The sequence below is a fragment of the Falco cherrug genome, chromosome 7 (assembly GCF_023634085.1).
Source record: "Falco cherrug isolate bFalChe1 chromosome 7, bFalChe1.pri, whole genome shotgun sequence".
In the NCBI taxonomy this organism is placed as follows: domain Eukaryota; kingdom Metazoa; phylum Chordata; class Aves; order Falconiformes; family Falconidae; genus Falco; species Falco cherrug.
In genome coordinates, this window is record NC_073703.1 from 27,313,291 (window position 1) to 27,334,521 (window position 21,231).

The 21,231-nt window shown below is 44.8% G+C and overlaps 2 protein-coding genes across 2 annotated transcripts; one reads left to right on the plus strand and one right to left on the minus strand.

The window, feature by feature from the left end:
• Positions 1–41: 41 nt before the first annotated feature.
• Positions 42–16,376, minus strand: L2HGDH (L-2-hydroxyglutarate dehydrogenase). The gene is made up of 10 exons (XM_055715304.1): positions 16,258–16,376; positions 15,990–16,105; positions 14,030–14,181; positions 11,414–11,545; positions 9,085–9,247; positions 8,511–8,545; positions 6,835–7,002; positions 4,788–4,945; positions 3,414–3,545; positions 42–2,439 (listed from the first exon to the last, which is right to left on the minus strand). Exons 1-10 carry the CDS (start codon positions 16,335–16,337, stop codon positions 2,244–2,246), a joined length of 1,332 nt encoding a protein of 443 aa, XP_055571279.1. The 5' UTR covers positions 16,338–16,376; the 3' UTR covers positions 42–2,243.
• Positions 16,354–20,874, plus strand: DMAC2L (distal membrane arm assembly component 2 like). Its single transcript, XM_055715306.1, has 5 exons — positions 16,354–16,458; positions 16,687–16,794; positions 17,843–18,051; positions 18,888–19,059; positions 20,303–20,874. The coding sequence occupies exons 2-5, from the start codon at positions 16,694–16,696 to the stop codon at positions 20,415–20,417; spliced, it is 597 nt and encodes a 198-aa protein (XP_055571281.1). The 5' UTR covers positions 16,354–16,458; positions 16,687–16,693; the 3' UTR covers positions 20,418–20,874.
• Positions 20,875–21,231: the final 357 nt, after the last annotated feature.

The window sequence follows — 21,231 nt, forward strand, 5'->3', positions numbered from 1 at the left end:
CCTTTCTGCCAGTCAGGAGAAACACACAGACCTTACATCGATTAAAAAAAGAAAACACCATACTATTTTAATCATAATAGAGAATGGCAGTTACTAAGCCAAGTGAAATAGATGCTTCTGGAAAATATATTCATAGATTTTCACACTTTATGGACAACAAGATTTATGTTTGAAACCCCATTATTATAATTCTTGGAAGTTATTCCTTTAAAAGTTCTATAACTTTATCTCAAAAAATACAAATATTTCATAGAATGCTACATAAAGATTCATAATTTAAAAGCTTCAGTTAAACTCCACCCCAAAATAATAATCTCCTGAGAGTAAAAAAGCACAGCAGGCTGTGCAGTTAAATGTGCTGACTTCAGATTCACCATAGTATACAACTGCTTTACATTTTCATGTTCATTATTCTGTTAATACATGTTAGGGCCACACCTCGAGTGGGAGGAAGCTGCTTGTGCAATCCTTGTGTAGTATTTACTGTTGATAGGCAACACTTCTGGTGGGGAGCGAAGATACGATTGTTCCATTGTGAAGGTACAACTTTTACACAGCCGTGTGGCGTTTCAGCATTTGGAATATCTGAATCTCTGTCTAGTGTTATTGTGGCTAAGAACAATGACCAAAGCTTTTCTTTGAAGGCCTTATTATTTCAATTTCCAGATTGTCCTTATGCAGGATTCACTTTTCTGGTAAGGGAGTTATCACCAGGAAAAAGAGAAAAAAGAAAAAGACAGAAAAAAAGCAGCTCAGCTCTGTGCAGTAAGCACATCTGCTAGCACACCTGACTTCCTATGCTCACACACTCCCTCATGCCTGTCAGAGTGCAGAAAGTGACTTAAAAAAATAAATAAATTAAAGAGTATGGCAAATTGCCTGGTAGCAAACTACCCACAATTATCTGTATTACCCAACATCCTGTGAACATCTGCTTTAAAAGTATTCTCAAGTACTTTGTCCCTGGGGCCACATAATTCTTTTTTGTACTAATTATGCAGAACACACCAAGATACTCAGCTTAGTACCAAACTTGTTTAACATCTCTTTAGTTTAAAGCATGTTCTCCGCATAGCCTCTCTTCCAGGAGTACCTTTGATAATTTCCAAGTATCAGAAGAGTAACCAGCACCTTCTAAGCTCCCCTCCTGCCAGCCATGTGGGAAATAGGAAGCCTTCCTGACTCACTGCTCTTTGGGCTCCAAGGGAAGCGGTATGCAACATGACTCAATTAAGACAGGTTTCTGTAGCTTCCCTCCCTTCACATTTGCTTTTACAAAGACCATTTCCCCTGGATTGCTCAACATGCTGCAGAGATAAGCTCCTTTTGCATTACCAGTATTCAAAGGAAAAAAAAAAAAAACCCACCCCAAAACCACTGAAGTAATTTCTGATCAGTGCTGACTTCCCAGATTTAAGTTAAACGAAAAATGACTGTTTACGTATACGTTTTAATTTCAGTTCTATTAAAAAAAATAGAAATGGCCATCAGATAGCATATCTGAATTGCGTATCTAAATTGACTTGGGTTTAGTAATCCCTTGTTAGGCTTTTTTTTCTGTGAAATACTCTACAGACATGTAGAAGGATCTGAATATTGTTTTCAGTCTCTGATAAAGCCCTCCATTCCCAATCAGCAGAACCCTTAAGCAGGGCTTATCCTTCTATCTCCGTTACTTCCATAGAAGCTAGGGGACTGTAGGCTCCAATTTTACCAGAGTCAGAGAGAAAGCACAAAGCACACGGAGAACCACCTGGTGCCTGTGGGTTCCCAGAGGACCAACCACCTCTCCAGGGTGCGAAGAGGAGGCAACGTTTAGCCCAGAGGCATGGCAAGTCTGTGTGGGCAAGCCCACCGCAGAGGCTCTTCCTGCTCCACCTAAAGGCCCACTATGGTTGGAGAGAGAGACCCTCGCGTTGTGCCTGGCACCAGCCCCCCCACAGGCTGTTCCTGCTCAGGTGGGACAAACCTTTACTGCCAACGGGGCCATGAGCTTCTGTCTTGCAGGTGGCTGTGCCGCACCAGGCCTCACCAGGCACCGTAACTCCTTTATTCAAGCAGCTGTGGCTGGCAAAGGCAAACATTGAAAATGCTGGTTTTGTTCTGCACGGCTACGCCAGCACTGGTTGCAAGCAACACGTTGCCGGTTTTATCTTCGTCACTAAAGGCTGCAGAGTTCATTCAACGCAGACAAGCTGCTACACATACAAGAGGGGTAAAACCACGCTACAGCCGTCAACCATTCACAGTTCAAATCTTTGCTTCACTTCATCTGCAATCATTTTTGCAATGGCAAGGGAGGAGGTAGCGGCAGGAGAAGGGGCATTTCTGACATGAAGAATTCTGCTTCCAATATCCCCACTGCCTCCATCGAATACAAAGTCATCTACCAAATTTCCGTCACTGTCCAACGCTTGAGCTCTCACTCCAGAGGGACCCCTGCAAAATAAAGGAGCCCACCATGAGAAAGAAAATTTTTTTCTGAATTCAGGAAATCTCTTCTGTTCTGACCTTGTGAAGGTGCCCAGGGAAACAGTAAGGAAGGCATAGTGTGGAGTCAAGGCCCTGTCAGGCTTTTGGGCAAGCACAGGGAAGTCTAACACTTGTGAGGCAGGATGGGAGATGTCTCACAGTCGTTACCGTAAAACAAGGGCAGGTAGCCAAGCAGAGGATCTTCTTTATCTTTCCTGGTTGTGCAGTTACTCTCCTCCCCACACACACAAACATGCCCTGTCTTTTTCAAAAAGGAAGCCCTTTGTTTTGAAATAGCAAGTCTTGTCAAAGATAAATGTCATGCCAACAGTATATACTGCCTGAGCTGGATAACTCCCTTTTACCATGCTCAAGCTTTTCTCATTCTGGATTCTCCCTGCCAATCTCTGGACAGTTAAACCCACCTCCATGTACTTAAATGCCTCATCTTTCCTCACGAGTCTCTTCGGTTCTTAGCATTTCTGAACTCCTTAGAACTAATTTTCCACACACACACACTAAGAAGCTGAACACAATTTTATTGAGATGATTAAGTCAATATTCACTCAGTAGCAACTCATAGTCCAGTTTCCCCTCCGAATTTCAATAGCGTTTTGCTTTCTTTGTCAACTCAGATTATGTTCAGGCTATTGAATGTATCACTAGGATAAAGAGACTTTTTTTTTTTCAGCAAGCATGTCACAGCTGTGAATTTCAGCCTATAGAGAGTGTAGAAAGTCACACAAATATTCATCAAACTTGCCTGTACACAAGCAAACACAATACAAAAGGCCTTCCTGTAGAAAGCAACTAAATGCTTCTGTGCTTTGGTAGCATATTTTGGTGGAGGAAAGGAGTAAGCTAATGCTACATTTGCAACTGTTCAAAAACAAGGGATTTAAAAGCCACTGGGTGTTACTAACAAGAAAAGTTTTCTTTACCTGAGAACATCATTGACAGTGACCTCAGGGATGAACTTCTGAAGTTGCTTCACCTGTGCGCTAAGGAAACACGCTCTGTACATTTCACTCAGTCCGTAAGACAAGTTTCTCAGCACAAGCTTCCATAACCCACTGCAGAGAGAAAAAAGAACCGCAGTAAGAACAAATCTTCCAGGGTAAAGGCAGCAGCATTAAACTAACATTAAGAAGGTAGCAAATGCAACTGCATGGCAAAAATTCCCACTCCCAACATCAGTAATCTGATCGTGCTTTCTACTCGAGAAATACATGCTTGTCCTTCCCTGCTTCAACAAACCTGGTTTACAGAGCTGTAGCATTGCATTTATGTTCTTTCTGTGAGAATGAACTCTGAACTCGAGTCATTCCTATGTCCAGGATTTTTCTCTGGTTCAGTCAAATGGCAAGAGGCTGAAAACCCACACGCACAAGGGAAAACAGACATGCCGCTCAAGACTTTTTCTCCACAATTATTCTGAAAAGATCATCACACTCCTAAACCCCTCAGTTTTCAGTCAATAAACCTTGCTTTGTCTTTGCAAATCTTGTTTGCTTGCTTTGCTTTCCTCAGGTCTTCCAGTATAAAAATCTATAGACAACGATCAAGACGCTTTCAACTCTTTAATAAACTGCATTAAGTTGATCTGTTTGTCAGGAAGCTATTTTCCAGTTCCCTGACCTGTTTTCCAGCCTCTCCTTGGATCCTCCCCAATATTTTCACATTCTTTTTCAAGTCTAATTTCTAAAATTGAGCACTTGGTAATGGTCTGTCCAGCCCCTCATAATGAAGCAAGACTTCCCTCAACTTCTACAGACATTCTGTTCATTTAGTTTGCAATTTCAACAATGATTCCTAATTCCTCTGACACGCTTTCTAGGACAGCTTCCCAGCCTGCATTTGTGGCCCTAAACATATATTGCCTTGCACTCAAACATTTTTTAAACGTATATTGATGGCCTGATGAAGTTTAACATGGCATTTCAGACCATTCTGTGCTCTCTCTTCCAAGCTTCCTCTGCAGATATTTTAATCACACTGTCTACGTTGATTAAAATATTACGCTGCATTGGACCAAAACCAATCCTGGAAGAGCTCCACTAGTAGCAACGTGGCTCACCAGCAGCAGACACGTTCTCAGACCAGCTGAGACCTGTCTTGGTAGTTTATGAAAATTCAAATATTAGATCGCATGCAAAGTTGAGTGTCTTGGAGAAGTCCACCCTTATCAGCACAACTGTCTTTAAACACACCAAAAACTTGGCAAAAGCAGGCTTTTTGACAGGAACGAGCGTCCATGGAGTCAAAAGCTGACGTTTCAATAACTACATTCAACAGACAAAAAGACAAGCTATTACCTGTACGTTACTGCATCTAAAAAGTCTCCAGTGTTGAAGTCAAACAATTTGTAGCCCTCTCGCTTAAAAGCTAGCACTGCATTAGGACCAAGCCAAACACTGCCATCCATTCTCGGTGTGAAGTGAAATCCCAGAAAAGGGAACTGAGGATTGGGAACCTAAAGCAGGATACAGCAGTTATTACAGCTGTTACAAACCAGATCAGAGAAACTGCCATGCAACCACTCAAGTCAACAAAATCATCTAGGAAACATGGAAAACATTTGCAAGGAGGGAAGTATAGATATTTACACTTTATCACGTGAAAGAGTGAATAAAATAAACCAAAACACAGTACAGGAGTTGTCCTCCCAATAAAAGGAAACAACAATTTTTTAATGAACGAGTGACAAAGGAAGTAAATTTGCCATTTTCTTTCCAACTGCTACAACAAAATTCGAGTTGTATAACCATACAGTTGGCTCCTGCACTGGTTTTTCTGCTTGTTAATTGTGCAGTTATAGCACGTAGCCAATTTAAAACACTGAACAACAGAGCGAGGCCAAATAAAACTGCATCTCAGGTAAAAGCAAAACAAACAACAGAAAAAAAAAGTACATGTGATTTCTCAGGATATAAATCAAACCACAACAAAACCCACGACACACTAATACTATTCACCAGCAGTAATTATACTGCAATAAAGTAGGTTATAAAATATTAGGAAAACCTCACTATTCTGTATTGCTCAAAACAACATGCAGTTAGAAAGCCTGTTTAATGCTAACAGTAAGTCTCTACAGTTTCTTTTTTGTTTGCAAATGGAATACAGTGTAATTGTGGGCGAAGGCTGAAACAGAAATAAGCTGCCTATATGCAGATACAAATATTAAATAAACACACCTCTTCATGCGCTGGGTACTTCAAGATCTTTAGCTACTTAGAAAAGGTGGTTACAGAGGTGACTGTGTTAATAGTCCAAAAATAAGCACACACTGGGTATTTCTCAAAACCCAGTATTGTTATGACTTAAAAAGTGCTTTAAGAGACGTTCCTTTTCTGCATTCAGTGCACTGAATTTCCTGTTAAAAATACACATTCAATACTTTTGAAGCTTAGTACAACCACTCCAGAAACTACATTACACTTCTGGTAACATATCATTAAGAGTGGTGCAATTTTCTCATCTTATTACCGTATCTGGCCATAACAAAAAAATTCAAAAGGCATCCTCACACAGCCATGGAACAAAGCCGGAAGGTACCCTCGCATGCCAGCCAGTTCCTCCCTCCCATCCCAAAATGGGATCCTGAATCATTCCCAGGTGAGAAGGGGTCAAACACCCAATGCACAGGGTTCCACAGTTTCTCTAGGGTGACCCACTCCAGCGTTTAGCACGCAAATCTAAGTTCATATTCAGAAAGGCGGAATTTCGATGGACCGCATGAATAACTAAAATACCGCCCTAGGAATTCTCTCTTCTTACTTGCTAACTTCATTTTCTGTCAGGGATTGCTCCTCTTCTTCACACTATTTGTCTATGTAAACAGCAGAAAGTTTGTCATTTTCCTTCCATGTCTATTTTTTGTCATACAAAGTAAAGCTAATTCAAAGATAGGGTTGAGAGGCAAATATCTAAATCTGAGCTTTGGGTATTAGCACACAAGATTAAACCCTACATTTAAGTAATTAATTATTTACTGTTGTCCCTCATTGACTTCTGAATCCTCCCTACAGATTTATTTTACAACATCAAGAAAGAAGCTAGGCTTTTGTGGGTGTGTGGCTATCGTGCTAAACATTTCATTCTTTCCCTATTAAAAATCAAAACCAAAAAAAATCCCAACACCAAAAACACAAACAAAAAAAATGACTGGCAATAACTTCCCACATAGTGCTTCTACCTGTTCCTCAAGAATTAACAAAACCAAGCTGTCCTGTCAGAAAGCAACTGAATCTACGTCCACATGTTGTGCATCACTAGAAATGGCCATGTAATACTGCCCTTATTTCTGTAGTTTTTAGCAGTTTTGAGTACACTCTGAAAGACAAACAGGAGAGCATGTACCGGATAAATATTTCCTTTAACCATATAGCACTTTTCTGGTTTTAGCACCAAATAATCTCCACGGAAGGGTACAATACGAGGTTCAGGGCTGCAGCCACTGATCTCGGATAGACGGTCTGAGTAAAGTCCTGCACAGGTCACAATGTGCCGACAGTAGATTTCCTCACCCTGTGGAAAAAAAAATATGAAAACACACAAAAAACCAACGTAGCTACTGAAAAACCACCTATCACCTACAAGCTTTAAAAAAAAATGAGTCAAGACCAGAAAGAAAACCAACAATATTTTCAAAGGGAGGCAGAAATATTTAACAGTTTCATTTAATTCTTAACAATATTTAAGAATACGAGATACTTTTTTTTATATTATTCTTTAATAGTATTTTTCTTTATTTCCTGGAGAACTATCCTAAAATGGCAATTCATTGCCCAGGCAGGACTGGAAGAATCTTTATAGAAAAGGGGCAGGGAGGGGAAGAAAAAAACCAAAATAAAAAAAGAAACAAGTCCTTGATTGTCAGACTACTGTCAGCTTCAGTTCCCAGAACACAGAGCTTCGTGCATATTATTGTACAGGACAGAGACCCAACCACCAGCCTCAAAAACTCTGCTCCTCCAGAAAACCCAGCGTCTCCCCCCGGTGCTTCTCCACCTCTGCACCCTACAAAGCAGCTCCCTGGCCAGGTTTGCATCGCCAGAGGATATGCAGTAGGTGGGGTAGGTAGCTCAGCAACCGCAAAACATTTGGTTAAATAAAACTGTTAACAGATTTCACCCCACAGACTGGGAGCGGTCCTGCTACTGAATGGTAGTTTATCCAGAAAGCTGTGCAAGTTTATAGCACATGGTTACGGAAAGGTCTTAAATATTTAAACACCTTACTATGTAAATAAATAAATAAAATCCCAAGCTATTCTCTATCTATGCTTCCGTTAAAAATATACCAGTGTTTGGCAAGGGAATCTAACAGATTTTGGAAGCTACTTTTTAATGAAAGAGTAGAACTAGAAGGAAAAAGCAGCAGCACCAACTTTAAAAACTACCGAGGGGCTGTGAGGTTGGTTCTTGGTTGGTTGTCTTCCCTCTTCCGAAGAAGAGTCCGGATACTCTCTCCTAAAGGTGAAAAGGCTACAACTACATTTCCTGTGCAGCACTCACCGGCTTGCAGGCATGACACCAGTATATGCACCTGTTTTATTCAATTAGCTTGTGGCTTTCTGATGATGAAAGGATTCTAAATGCTTCCTTATCATTTTCAGAGATGCCAAAGACCAAAAGACGACACAAAAATAGGTGTTTCTCACCAAATGAGTAAGTCATAAAAGGAGGCTTTGGAAACAAGCATAAGAAACATGCAAATAAAAAAGATAAGGGACATATACAGCTAAATATGTTGGGCAGCAGAAGGAGAAAGTTATACTTTCATCATTATTCCCAGTACACGATACAACCTGAACATGCTAATTGTTAAGAATTGATTGAAGTTGTTTGATAAAAGCAGTCCTAGATGACACTGATCAGGTTACTGAACAGCAGCTGACACTGATCATGTTACTGAACAGCAGCTTTTTAGCATTTTTTAGAGAGTTGATTAATCCTTCAGGACTCAATAAAAATTCATAAGAAAAGGAAAACCAGCTTCCTATTAAGCAATTAAGTCTTCAGCTTAGTTCTTACCTTTGAGTTCCTAACAATGACCGGGTATTTTAGTCCTGTAATAGAATTAGACAAGAGAAGGAATTAATAGAACACCTAACAGAAAACTGACAGAACAAGCAGCTTGTCAAAAAGAAGGATTCTTCCACTGGAATCTTCAAGCTACGGAGCGACTACTGTTGGACACAACTGATGTCGTTGGGCATAACTGTATTTATGAATGAATAGGGCTTTTTTATTCTTTCATACGTGTACCAGCACAGACCCAACCTGCCTTCCAGGATAAAGACAAAAGCACTATCACAAAAATACTCATGAAATACTCAGCTAGATTTGATTTTAATAGGAGAGAACAACCTTCCTCCTCAATTTAACTTTCATTTGCTTCCCTCAGCTTTACATGTTTCAGCTGAAGGGTGACCTGCCTGCAAAAAAGAAGTGAGCTTGCTCAATACTCTTACTACCATAATTTTGGCTTTGGTCTCATTCCTATGGGACAGAAAGGTTCAGAAATGTCACTTCAGTTAAAGCAAATGTGTTTTGAACAAAATCTTCGGCAGGACTGTAGTAAAGGGAGGGCAAAGAAATGCCTTACCATCTTCACTTCCTGAAGAACTTTCTTTAGCCATCTCCATGTTTGTAACTTCAAAATCAGTCAAGACTGTCCCACCTGCTTCCTGGAAGTCTTCAGCGTAGGACTGGGCCACTTGCTTATAATTCACAATGCCGGTATATGGAGAATCAAGGGCCATCAGACCCTGAAACAGTAGTAAGATACAGAAGAACAGTGAAGGCTGTATGTGGACTTTGTTCTTCAATACAGAGAGTATTTCATCTGGAATAATGTGCGTTGCCATTGAGAAGGGAGTACCGCTGTCTCCCCATCCCTGGCTGCCTGTTCCTAGTCTCTCCATGTGCCAGCTCCAGCGTTCGTGTTTGCTGACAACTAATATGGCGAAAACTACTTACGCTGGATTAAGTGATCATGTTAACTCCCGCATGAACAAGCCTTCTCGACAGAGCACTTAACAATAGAACAGATATGTACTTATCTTTCACCACGCGCTATGCAATTCCACCTTCAAACAGTCACTTATGGGGCTCTCCCTGATGCACAGCTGTTCCCAATGCCTCCTGCAAGGCTGCAAGATACAGTCTAGCCAGGGCACAACACTTACTGCACCGTACATCAGAGAGGAAAGTCCCTTCTGAGTTAGACAACTGCCTATATTTCTCCTAGCAGAAAGCAAAGTTTAAGTCCAGTACATAGCTAGAATCTGTAATGTCTCTCAGACGTTTTACTCCCTTTATACCCAAAAGGATCAGTTTCTCACATAATTTTTATCATGCTAGATGGCATCACAGTATTTTCCTAGTTCTGGCTGTAAAATTAGGATAGTAGGAGTGCTTTGTCCCAGAGAGATGCTGTAAGTGTAACTTAAAGACTGTCAGCCACTCAGATACCACAGTAGCAGGGGGCATTTACATGCCCAAGATAACCAGAATGGCTGGTAAAACTGTATCTTACACGAAACTTTTCTCTCCACTCCATACAGGGTGCAATGTTTCACACCATTCCAGTTCCCTTTGCTTGAGGAAAGGACACAGATTGGGAAACCAAAGCAAATGAAGTAAGACCCAGCTGAATCTATGCATTTGCAGAACTAACGCTCAGGTGGATCTTGAACATGCAAAGAGTGTTTGTTTTAAGGAGTGGATACAAAATGTTTACACGAAAAAAAAAAAAGATTCTTCTCCAGAAAATTTTTGTCTCTACCTACAACCAACCACTCATAAGCCACAAGCCATGCAGCTACACCAACAGCAAGGTGCCAAATGAAAGAGTACAGGGAATTTATATCAAGGTTTTCCTTTCAATCAAAGGTATACTAAACACCAACAAATCTGTATTCCACAAACTACATGCATTTCTCCTACTTTGAAAATAAACAGGCTGAGAAGTGCTACATCACCACCCCATGTGTAGGAAGCAACTGGATTGAAATTGGCTTGATCCAAAGCTGTACTGACAGATGGGAAGGAATTGTCAGTGCTGCACTATCAAGCTTTACTGTAAGTTAAATAATTTTAGTGGGAAGGAGCAGAATCATCTCAGCCTAAACTCAAGACACAGCAGCTCTAACCTGGGTAAAGGAATATCTGCCTATCAACCACAAAAACATACAAGCAAGCACCTGTAAGGAGAAGGGGAAGAAAAATAAAGATTGGGGGAAAAAAAACCCCATCACTCATTGTCATTGGTGGGAGAACTGTTTTTTTGTTTCTGAGCATATACATTAGGGAGGACAGCTCTGTGTAAAGTTGAGAAAATGATGAAGTTTGAACAACTTGGAGGCTCTGTCCATCTGCCTATAAATTGTCCTGTACAGGGACTAATGGACAACAGAGTCTCCTACTTTGACTCAAATAATTCTGATGCCTTTTGTAGGCTGCAAGTGAAATGAATTGCCTGCTCTCTAATTTGTGAATGCTGGCCCTTATGAAACACATGGTGCATCATTTGCAATTAGAGCAGCAGCAGCTCTTTATGACTTCACCACAGGGAGAACTAATGAACCATGAACTGACGAGCAAGAGAATGAGAACAGGTGAGCTGGGGAAACCTGGGGTGACCGTGTCACCAAAAAAGATTCTGCAGGATCACCTTATGCTGTGTCAGACTTGGTCTGATGAGTATGTAATGGCAAATGCATACAAAGGCTTGGACTGAGCTAAAAAGTTCCAGAAACAAATGGATACATTTATTTTTGTTGGCAATTATGTTTCTTCTAGATTTTCAGGCTCTTCTGAACTTGCCACCCATGCAAATTACAAGGCCAGAAATGTATCTATGTTAAATTAAAAAATGCTGTGACCTGAGAAACTGGGATCTTACATGCTAATTAAAAGTAAAAATCCCTTACCCTGCAGAAGGGTTCTTTAGCTCGTATTTCTTTTGCTCCAATCAGTTTCAGACCTCGGACGTTGTTCTGCAGCCCTCTTTCATACAGAGCTTTGAGTCTTGGAATTTCATCTTGTTCAACGGCTACAATTAGCTTCAGAAAAGATAACAAGGCACACCAGTGAGCAAAACATACCAAGCCAGTTCAGGTCTGGCATCAAGCCTGAGCTAACAAGCAAGCAACAGTGAAAAGCAAATTATAACTCAGGGGGAGTGGGCAAAAAGTGGTTTGTACCATTAGTTGCACAAGATTCTGTAAATACCTATTATTACTGAGAAAGCATTACTGTATTAAGGATAGTGAAAGACAAGTGTTAAACTATAGTATAAGTACTATCAATGGATAAAATTTGCTAAATACCACAAGACTACAAATCTGAATGTGAATGTGATTTTAACGAGCCACTGGGATGCTTCCAAAAATAAAACTGAATTTAACCCACGATGTACAAATCGCAGTCTCAATAACAGAGTAAGGATGTGTTCTGACATGGTTACCAATTCCACTTCATTTAACCACGTAGTTAGCTCACAACTATCACAAGAAATTTATCCAGGCTATGCATTATCTGTGCCAGGTTTGCACCGACCACACTGCTTCCAGGCCTAGCGCTTGATGTATTTTTACATAAAGCAGCCCCAAGCCTGGAGAACTCTGGCATCTCTGCACTGAGAAGGCACCAAGTTCTCCAGGCTTGGGGCTGCTTTATGTAAAACTGGCTGTAACGCTGGAAAAACGTGCCATAAAGTCACCATCATCTTCCCTGGAATAAACACTGCAGGGGGAAGACGAGGCTGAAGCACAGAAATTCAGTCTCAGCAAAGGAGGTGCCAGGGTCTGCGCCAGCCCTTCCTAAGCTCACTGACCCCTGCAGCGCAAGCCTGCTGCCTCACATGCGAGCAGGTTTGTGACAGTCTGGTGGATCGCTGCACAAATCCACAGTGCCATCTTGTGATCGGCGCTGCGGCAGAGGGAGCAGCGAGCACAGCCAGGCCAGGACAAGCACCGTCACACTGGTGCCAGGGCCACCAACGCTGCCACATCCAGGGACCTCTGCTCTGCACCCCAGAGCTGGGAGAGATCTGCACCCAGCTCCCCGGGGCTGCTGAGCCAGGGGGCCCTGACGTGGTGCTTGTCACATCAGAGAGGGTCTCCACCGCGCTTTTAAGAGAAAGGCTCGTGCTGTCCAAGATGTTCACAAGCAACCAGGGTGGTGAGAAAGTCGGGTGATGGTTTCAAGTGACTCCAGGCGGTTCAGACAAAAGCCAACTGTAAAGCACTGCAGAGGGACCTTCCAAGGTGAGCGAGCAACTAACCAAACGGCAGATGGAATTCAACCCAGATAAACGTGAAAAGATGACCACTGAAAAAGCAGTCTTAGCCTCACATATAAAATGACGGAATCCAAGTTCAAAGTTATCACTCAGGACCAAGATCTTGGGGTTAGGACAGACAGTCCTACGGCAACATCAGTTCAATGCCTAGTGTCAGCTGAAGAGCCCTAAACTGAACATTAGGAACAACTAGGAAAAGGATACAGGATAACACGGAGAACTACTATTTCAGTGCAAAAATCCGGTCTGACCACACCTTGAATGCTGCGCACAGTTGTGGTCCTCATCTTGTATCAAAGATGCACTAAACTGCCAACGGTTCAGAGAGCGAAGGCAGGGTGGAGACAGTCTTGAAAAAGCTTCTCTAAGAGGAGTGACTGAGCAGACCCAGATTCACCAGCTGGAAGGGAGGACGGGATACAAAATTATGTGCAACTTGGAGAGTGTGAGCACAGATCAACCGTTCATCATCTCTTCCAACACAAGGGCTAGGGGCCATCAGATGAAGCTTGCAGGAGCCAGTTTCAAAACGATGTAACTCTTCATGTAGCGGGTTGTTGATCCCTGAAACTGCTCATCGAAGTATGTTCTGAGGCAAAAGCTTTTAATTGAAAAACACTTGGAAGAGAAACCCATTGAGAGCCACCACAAACAGAACAGATCAGGCTCAGAAAATAACCCGAGCTGAAATAATTAATAATTTGATTGTCCTGTTCTCATTCCTTCCTGGGTCTCTGTTTACAGACACTTCCAGAAACAGGATATGTGGCTGGGGAGATCCCAAGCTGAATCCATACAGCCCTCTTCTGTCCCCACCATTTCAGGTTGCGTTAGGCGGATGTAACATGGCATAAATATATATAGCTGGGTCACACCTGGAGCTGTTTTCAAGTCACCACGTCTTAGCATATCAGGTTCTCCAAAGAAGTATGGCAAGCACATATTGAGAGCCTTTGCATTCCTTGGAGCTACACAGGTGCCCCTCCACAAGGCTTGGCTTCCACCATTACCTGAGATATTTCAGCTCACCCCACAGATACGAAGAATTATTATTTAGGCCCAGAAAAGAAACTGATTTTAACTGCTGGAAAGAAGAAAACAAAAAGGCACATTCATCCTGAAGGTAGGAAGTGTTGCAGAAACCCATCTCTCGGGAGAAAGACCACAACCCAGCCTATGCTATACATTGAACGTACATTATACAGTCTCAGCTTCCAAAGGTAAAGAACAGCAATTCCTATACCTTCCCACACTGTTTATACGGTATTCCCTTCTGGTCACAGTACTCGTAGCAGAGGGCTGCACCCTGCACACACAGCTTAGCTTTCAGAGATCCAGGTTTGTAGTAAATTCCACTGTGAATCACACCACTGTTATGTCCACTCTGGTGATGAGCTAAACGGAAAGAAAAATAAGTTATTAAAATACCCATGCCCATGATTGGTTCATACTTTAATTACCTCAGCTGTCAAAAAAGCGAGCAATTTGAGATCCTGCACTAAATCAGCATCATAACAAGAGATGTTCAAATAAGGCAACTGCACAGCAAACACAGTTCCTCCCTTGGCCTCAGAAGGCTAGAAAAATACTGACACAGCAAGACCTAGTTAATAGTCAACCACCACAGCTTGCAATCTGTTGAATCAACAGGAATGAAAAAAAAAAAAAATAAATCACAAGTTTTGCCTCCAAGAGCTACAACTGCAGGCCAATCAAACAAAATTTTCTAGATGTTAAAATTAATTTTAAGAAATTCAATTTTTAAAATTAAATGCATCCTTAAACGCCTCATCTAACATAACGTCTGTGCAATCCCCAATTTCTTTGGATGCGCTGGCTGGCCTGGTAGGCTTTTCAGGTATTTGTGAACTGGATTAGGTTGCTATTTCCACTTTGTAGCCAAGCAAAACAGAGGTGAAAAATATCACATTTTTACTCAAGTAATTTGGTCAGGCTCTCCCTCTTAACATACCGACTCCCAAAGGTCATTCCTGCTTTGCACTCACACAATTGTTAAGGACTTTGTGTACATCCCGTCTTGGGGATAAGGAGCCACTTCATACCGTACATGTAACATCTCAAGAGCAACGTACAGCCTGGATGATAGAACAATCTGAAGTGAGAGCTTGGGCTCACAGGTCTTATTTTGAGTTAGCCACTGATGTCATCCCTTGGGGTTGCTCCTACTTACCCTGAGTGACTGCACACCTGCATAGCACTTGGTGTGAAAAGACTGCTTATGAGAAGAACCTGTGCTCGTACTTCAGCAAGCCAGGAAAGCTTTCAGTGAAGCAACAGGGCTCATTGTTTCTTACGTCAAAGCCACGGCAGGTGCCCGGGTGCTGCTGGAGTGCCTCAAGATTTCCCATGTGCGCTGTGCCGTCTGGCTAACGCTGGGTCGGTAACTAGCGGTATCTTCCCAGTTATCCCCATGCTTGTTATTTACCCTCCACCTCCCAGGCACCTTGCACAGCATATACAGGGATATCCAGAAACACGGGACAGATGACTGTGGTCTACAGTTTTGGCAATTAACAGAGGTGTAGACTTTGCCCAAAGCAGCAGCTCCCAGATGTTTTTAAGCAGCTCTGCTTCCCGACCATCGCCCCCTCCCCTCTAACCATCACTCTTCTCCTCACACCTCACCAAAAAGCTCTCCTGGCACCACTGCTCAGCCCGTCCTCTCTGCCTCCCACTCTGCGGGGCACTAAACCAGAGCTGCCCTCGCGTCTCTGCAACCCGCCCTGCCCCTTACTCGAGTCCTTCGCCCCCTCGTCCCTCTCCACAAACTCCTGCTGCTGCTGAAGCCCCAGGCCAGCAACACCCACCGCCTCCCAACGATGAAGCAGCAACGGTCAGTCCTTCCTAAAGCCCTGGCACGAAGCCCCCGGCGCGAAGCACAGGCTGGTGCCAGCTCCGGTTCCCCGCTGCGGGACGCGTCCCTGGGCGAAGGGAGGCAGGAACGCCCCGTCGGGGGTGGGGGGTCACGGTGCCTGGAAGCGAAGGTGCTGCTCCCGCGGAGGGGGAATCCATCGCCCACCTCAGCGACGAGGGCACACGCCCACCCACACGCCGAGCATCGCTTGGTGCTCCGTTGGTACCACGCTGAGGTTCTGGCGAGCGTGTGCTTCAGGGAAGGTTTCTGCCGGGCGGACACCCGGTAACCCGGGCCCGGGGGTGCGGGGGGCGCGGCGGCACCGTACCTGGCTCCCTCTCCTTCTCCAGCACGGCGAAGACGAGCGCGGGGTGCCGCCGGGCCAGCTCCCGGGCAGCGGCCAGCCCCACGATTCCCGCTCCCACCACCGCCACGTCGAAAGTGCTGCGCAGGGACAGAGGCGGCCGTAAGCTCACCCCGTGCCCCGGCCCTCAGGGGACGACGGCGGCGGCGCGGCCCGGCCCGCCACGGCCGCCCTCCAGCCGTGAGGGCCGCGGGCAGGGCCCCGGCCGCCGCCGCTCCCCCCGCCGCCTCACCTGCGCTGGCGGCGCTGGGCCCGCCACAGCACCGCGGCCCCGCCGCCTCCCGCCCGCCGCCGCAGCGCCGCCGCCGCCATCTTGGGGGTGGTGACACGCACCGGGCCGGGCTCCTCCTCCGTGCCCTCTGCGCGGCGGCGGCGGGGGGCGGCCGGAGCGGAGTGGGGCCGGGCCGGCCTCCCCGTACGGTTGGCACGCTCGGTCCGTGGGGCAGCCCGGCGGGAGGGGATCCCGGCGGCGCGGCGCGGTCCCGGGGGCGGGACGAGCTCCGAGCGGTGACGGGGCCTCCTCTCCCCTCAGGGCGCTGGGGCCGGGGCTGCCAGCCCCGGTTAGGCTTGGAGGGGCAGCCGGGAACGGGCTGCTGTCCGGCCGCGTCGGGAGCGGGGCCGCCCCCGAGTGACACCCCGCTTTCTCCTCTCCTTTCCCCAGGAAGGCGATGCTGTGGGGGAGGCTGGCGCGGCCGGGCGGCGGCCGGAGCAAGCTGCCGCCGGGCGCCTGGCGCCACTTCTGGGGGTGGCTGAACGCCGTCTTCAACAAGTAAGGGGAGGCGGGGGGCAGGGGGGACCCACGGCCCCGCTCCTGAGGCGGCGCCACCTTCCCCCCCCCCGCGCTGGTCGCTGGCGCTCGGCGGGGGTCGCGCCTGACCTGGTCCCAGTTACGGCGCTGGGGCCTTCCCAGCGGGGTGTGCGCTGGGCTCCCTGCCCGGGGCGGCCGGGGCCGGCTGCCCGTGGGGGTTCTCCCCGGAACGCGGGGCTTCCCTTGACCCTCAAATGCATTTAAACCAGCCGCACGGCCCTGCCCCCTTCTAACGCATCGAACAGCGCCGTGGCTCACGATGGGAGTCAGCCACACGGGCTTCCACGTTTCCTTTTGGAGAGAGGCGGCCTTGGCAAAACTCTTTCCCTGCCCAAGACTGCTGCCAGTAGCTCGTAGTTTTGCCTTACGCCTTCTATCTCCGTGGAGAGGGTTGCGAGGTGTAGCTGATGGCTGTGACAGGTGGGAAGCTGAGCCAGACAGGTGGCCCTTCCAGGCCTTTGCTTCTGACTTCAGCATTCCTCACCAGCTGAGAAAGATCTCTTTGCCATGAATGGACCCAAGGATTTTAACTAATTGCTGAAGTGTGTCTTTTTGAAATACTGTAATTGTTGCAGAAAAAAGGCTTTGGGAATGATGTCCATGTGACAGGCAATGAGAGGCTTTTATAAGATCAGTGTTTGGGAGACAAATTTGCAATTGTTGGAAAGCCTTCCTTTAGAGAAGGTAGAGAAAGGCATTTTTTAGTATTTCCTGTGGTGTGGAAGAAAACAATTGGTTAGAAGGGTTAAGTCAAGTTGCATTTGCATTCTTTCGTTTTTTACCAAAAGCATCTACCATTTAAAACCAGTTAAAAACCCCTCATGCCAGACTGATTAAGAACCAGTGTGTTCCAAATAATTATACGTAAACAATTTCCAGTAAATCATAGTCTTACTTTTCTGACATCTTACCATGTGCATAACCAAATATTTATTGTGCAGTATTATTGTTGTCAAGACAAATCTCCTACCTTGCAGAAACCATGTGAACGCTCTTTCTGTCTTGGCAGAGTGGACTACGAACGTATACAAGCTGTTGGCCCCGACAGGGCAGCTTCAGAATGGCTGTTGCGCTGTGGCGCGTTTGTGCGCTATCAAGGCTATCAGAAATGGCAGCAGGACTACAATGGTCTCCCAACGGGACCCCTGGGGAAATACAAGATAGAAGCAATCAACGCTACTGACTCTTGCATCATGTACAGAGGATTTGACTATTTGGGTAATGTAGACACACCTGTGCAAGGATTATGCTGAATGGTCTTGGTTCTCCTGGTTGCATCAAAATATGAATAACTGTGTTATTTTCTTGTTCCTCAGTAAGACATAGAGAAAGATTTTCATCTTCTTTTTCCCTTAAATGGTTTTGCAAATATCCATCAGTTCCTGAGAATTTGCTGCAGGTGTGGTGCGAAGCAGAAAGAGATTGGGAACTTCATCGGCCCTTACCTGATGTGACAGTAGCACTAAGGAAGCACAACAAAGATTTGCTATTTTATTGAGTTCATAGTTGAGTAGTTTGTAGCAAAAAGCACTACTTTAAATGTTCTTTTTCTTCTAAACCAAGTGCTCGTTTTGCTGTCTGTGAAGTCATAATACTACTTGTTCTCCAGGCATTTAGGATGTCTTTAAACACAAAAAACAAAAATGAAAGCTTCGTTTCTTACAGAATAAGAGATTTTAAAAGTGTTTCAGGTCTTCAAATAACAAAAACAAAAATAGGGAACAGACCATTTTATTTTCTCATTGGCAGGAGACCTGGAGTTTCCTGCATTAGTACGTTCCTAAGTCAGAGACATGGTTTATCACCCAAACTTGTACAGTTTTATTATTACTGTCCATGTCAAAGCTCTTAGAATCTCACCAAAAGGATACAAACCCTGGGGTTTTCATGTATTTAAAGTACCGCTTTGGAGATTAGGTGTGCATTACGGCCCCACTGTATAAAGGAGCATGTTGCTGTGTGGTTTTGGAATCAGTTACTAAATTGAGAATTTAACAACCAGTACAGGGTTGTTCCTGGTATCCTGAATCAAACACTAATTTTTGTCTTTCCAGACGGTCTTGAACACATTACAGAAATCAAGCTGCAGAAGTGTATTTACATACAGGACGAGTGTTTGCAGAGGCTCAGCGAGACGAAGAATCTACAGAAGAGTCTCCTCCAGCTGAAGATAATTTCCTGTGGGAATGTCACAGATAAAGGCATCATTGCACTTCACAAGCTGACGTACGTAAGCTGCTGAGCAATCCTGTAGCACCCTGCTTCCCTAGCTGTTACCTCACTGTGGTTCGGGGGTTGTGCGGACTGGAAGGGCTGAAGTCTGAACGTCCTTGGGCTGTTTCAGATGTGTGTGGGGCAGTGGTGGCTGTGTTCCAGGACTGAGCCGAATGACAGCCTGGGAGGGCTGGCACTGCCACTGCAGGAAATGTTTCTTCAAGCACAGTTGAAGACAAGTGTTGTGGATAGCTCTCAAAAGATATATGAATTAACACATATGTATTAATCAGCCTTTTAAGGCTGGTCTCAGGGAGTTGTGTAGCAGCTCGGCCTGTGGCTGAGAAAGCCAGGATCATCCGCTGTAGTGTGTGAACTGATGGTTGCGCTTCTGCCCTCAGTTGAGCACAGCATCTCATTACGCTGTGAATTACTTCAAGCTTCAATTTACACTTGAAGTAAGTTACGCGGGGCTGATTGCTGCACAAATTAGAGCAGCACGCGTGCTCTGTGCCGACACACCACCTTTGCAAGAGCAGTGAATGCATACAGCTCCCTTGCACGCTGGCACACCAGGTGGGTTTTGCTGGAGACCAAATGATTGATGATCAGCTTGGTTTCCACTCCTGCCCCCCTGCTGCAGCTGATTTTCAGGGCAGGCTTTCACGGTGTCCTGTAACTTTTATTGTCTTTCTATGCCTCACATTGCTTCCTCTCACTCAGTTACTTTGTGCTCCCTGAGGCCTTAAGGTCTTAGGGCAGACCTAAGCACGGGAAGCAGTTGGATACTGTCTGGCTCCATAGCTCTGAAGTACGTACGTTGTTGAACTGTGGCCTTAAAGTAACTTGGAACTGTTCTGTGTTACACAGAGATACAGACGCAGGCAACATCAACAAATGGTTGATGTGGTGATTTGGATTTCATCCTACAGAAAGGAGGACCTTCTATATTACTCGTTATTATCTACAGTAAAATAACTTTTACTATTGAAATTGCTATTGAAATTATTAAATACTCTTTAATATAAAGGAAGCTTCATGATGTGGGGAGTCCAGAATCTCTTTTTGAGCTCTGTAGAAGGACTGAACTTAGGGTGAGCTAAAAACTTTAAGCACCCACTTCAGAAAAAAACTTCCATTAGAACCAGTAACCTTTTAAAATGCTCAGTACAACTACGGTAGAATAATCCTTTGTCTAATGTCTGTGTCAACAGTTAAATAGTAGTTGATGACTTTTCTTTTTAAATATTTATAGGAACCTTGAATATTTGTATCTGAGTGACCTTCCTGGAATAAAAGAGAAAGAAATTACTGTTCGCATCCTTCAGCAGGCGCTGCCAAACCTAGAGCTGGAGCTGGACTTGGAGTAAACGCAATTGCATGTAACTGAGGTGTATTTGATTTCATAGTATTTATCATATGTTGCACAAATGAAGTTGTAGACAGTACTGTACTTCCAGGTACGGAAATAAGCCCAGCTCTCCCAATCCAGGCTCAAAAGCCATATGCAATCTTTTGACATATTATGCAGTTAAGTTTTATTAAGTGTAAACTGTACGGCAAAGCAACAACAGAGAAGGCAGGCTTCTGTGCATAGTCATTTCCCCCGTTTTTTGTTAAGACACCAATTAGAAGTTTTCAAATAATAGTGTTGCACAGAAATTCTGGTGCAAAATGACAGTGGGAAGAATGTCAGTGTTGTGAAACAGCAGCGCTGTACGCTTTTATTGCATGTTGGTGACGCCGTGGGAATGAGAGCTGTTTGCTTTCTGAGAATCTCGCCCCGTCAGTGGGTGCCGATTCAATAAAATAGCTCCTGGGCCTGTTTTCCTGTTCTTTGCGCTTTGACTCGCGAAGCCTTTGTTTGTTTTAAATGGAGTGATCTACGGACAGGCAGCCTGGCCTTCTCGTAATCCCTGAGCCAAGGAACTGAACGTCGCTGTACTTGCGGAGCAGCAGGCTCCCTCAGACGTGCCCTCTTCGCTGTAGGCTGCCATGGACTACATTAATTCTGTGTGCCTCTTTAGTCGCAACGCTATCACACCTGCTAAACAGAACGATTCCTCCTCGGGAAGAATACAGCATTTTTAGTCAAATCCCTGGCTTTGGTGGTAAGGGAGAGAAAGGCGGTAGGCAGCAACGCCAAGCAAGCAGATTTCATAGTGATGTCTCTCTCAGACGTGG

What these genes read in the sequence shown, in the direction of transcription:
- L2HGDH (XM_055715304.1), bottom strand. Translation starts at nt 16,337, where the DNA reads ATGGCGGCGGCGGCGCTGCGGCGGCGGGCGGGAGGCGGCGGGGCCGCG. An exon ending in GCCCAGCGCCGCCAGCGCAG is followed by an intron (nt 16,106 to 16,257) that starts GTGAGGCGGCGG and finishes GTCCCTGCGCAG; the next exon opens with CACTTTCGACGTGGCGGTGG. An exon ending in TTCTTCAGGAAGTGAAGATG is followed by an intron (nt 8,546 to 9,084) that starts GTAAGGCATTTC and finishes ATTCTATTACAG; the next exon opens with GACTAAAATACCCGGTCATT.
- DMAC2L (XM_055715306.1), top strand. Translation starts at nt 16,694, where the DNA reads ATGCTGTGGGGGAGGCTGGCGCGGCCGGGCGGCGGCCGGAGCAAGCTG. An exon ending in CAGAGGATTTGACTATTTGG is followed by an intron (nt 18,052 to 18,887) that starts GTAATGTAGACA and finishes TTGTCTTTCCAG; the next exon opens with ACGGTCTTGAACACATTACA. An exon ending in ATTGCACTTCACAAGCTGAC is followed by an intron (nt 19,060 to 20,302) that starts GTACGTAAGCTG and finishes AAATATTTATAG; the next exon opens with GAACCTTGAATATTTGTATC.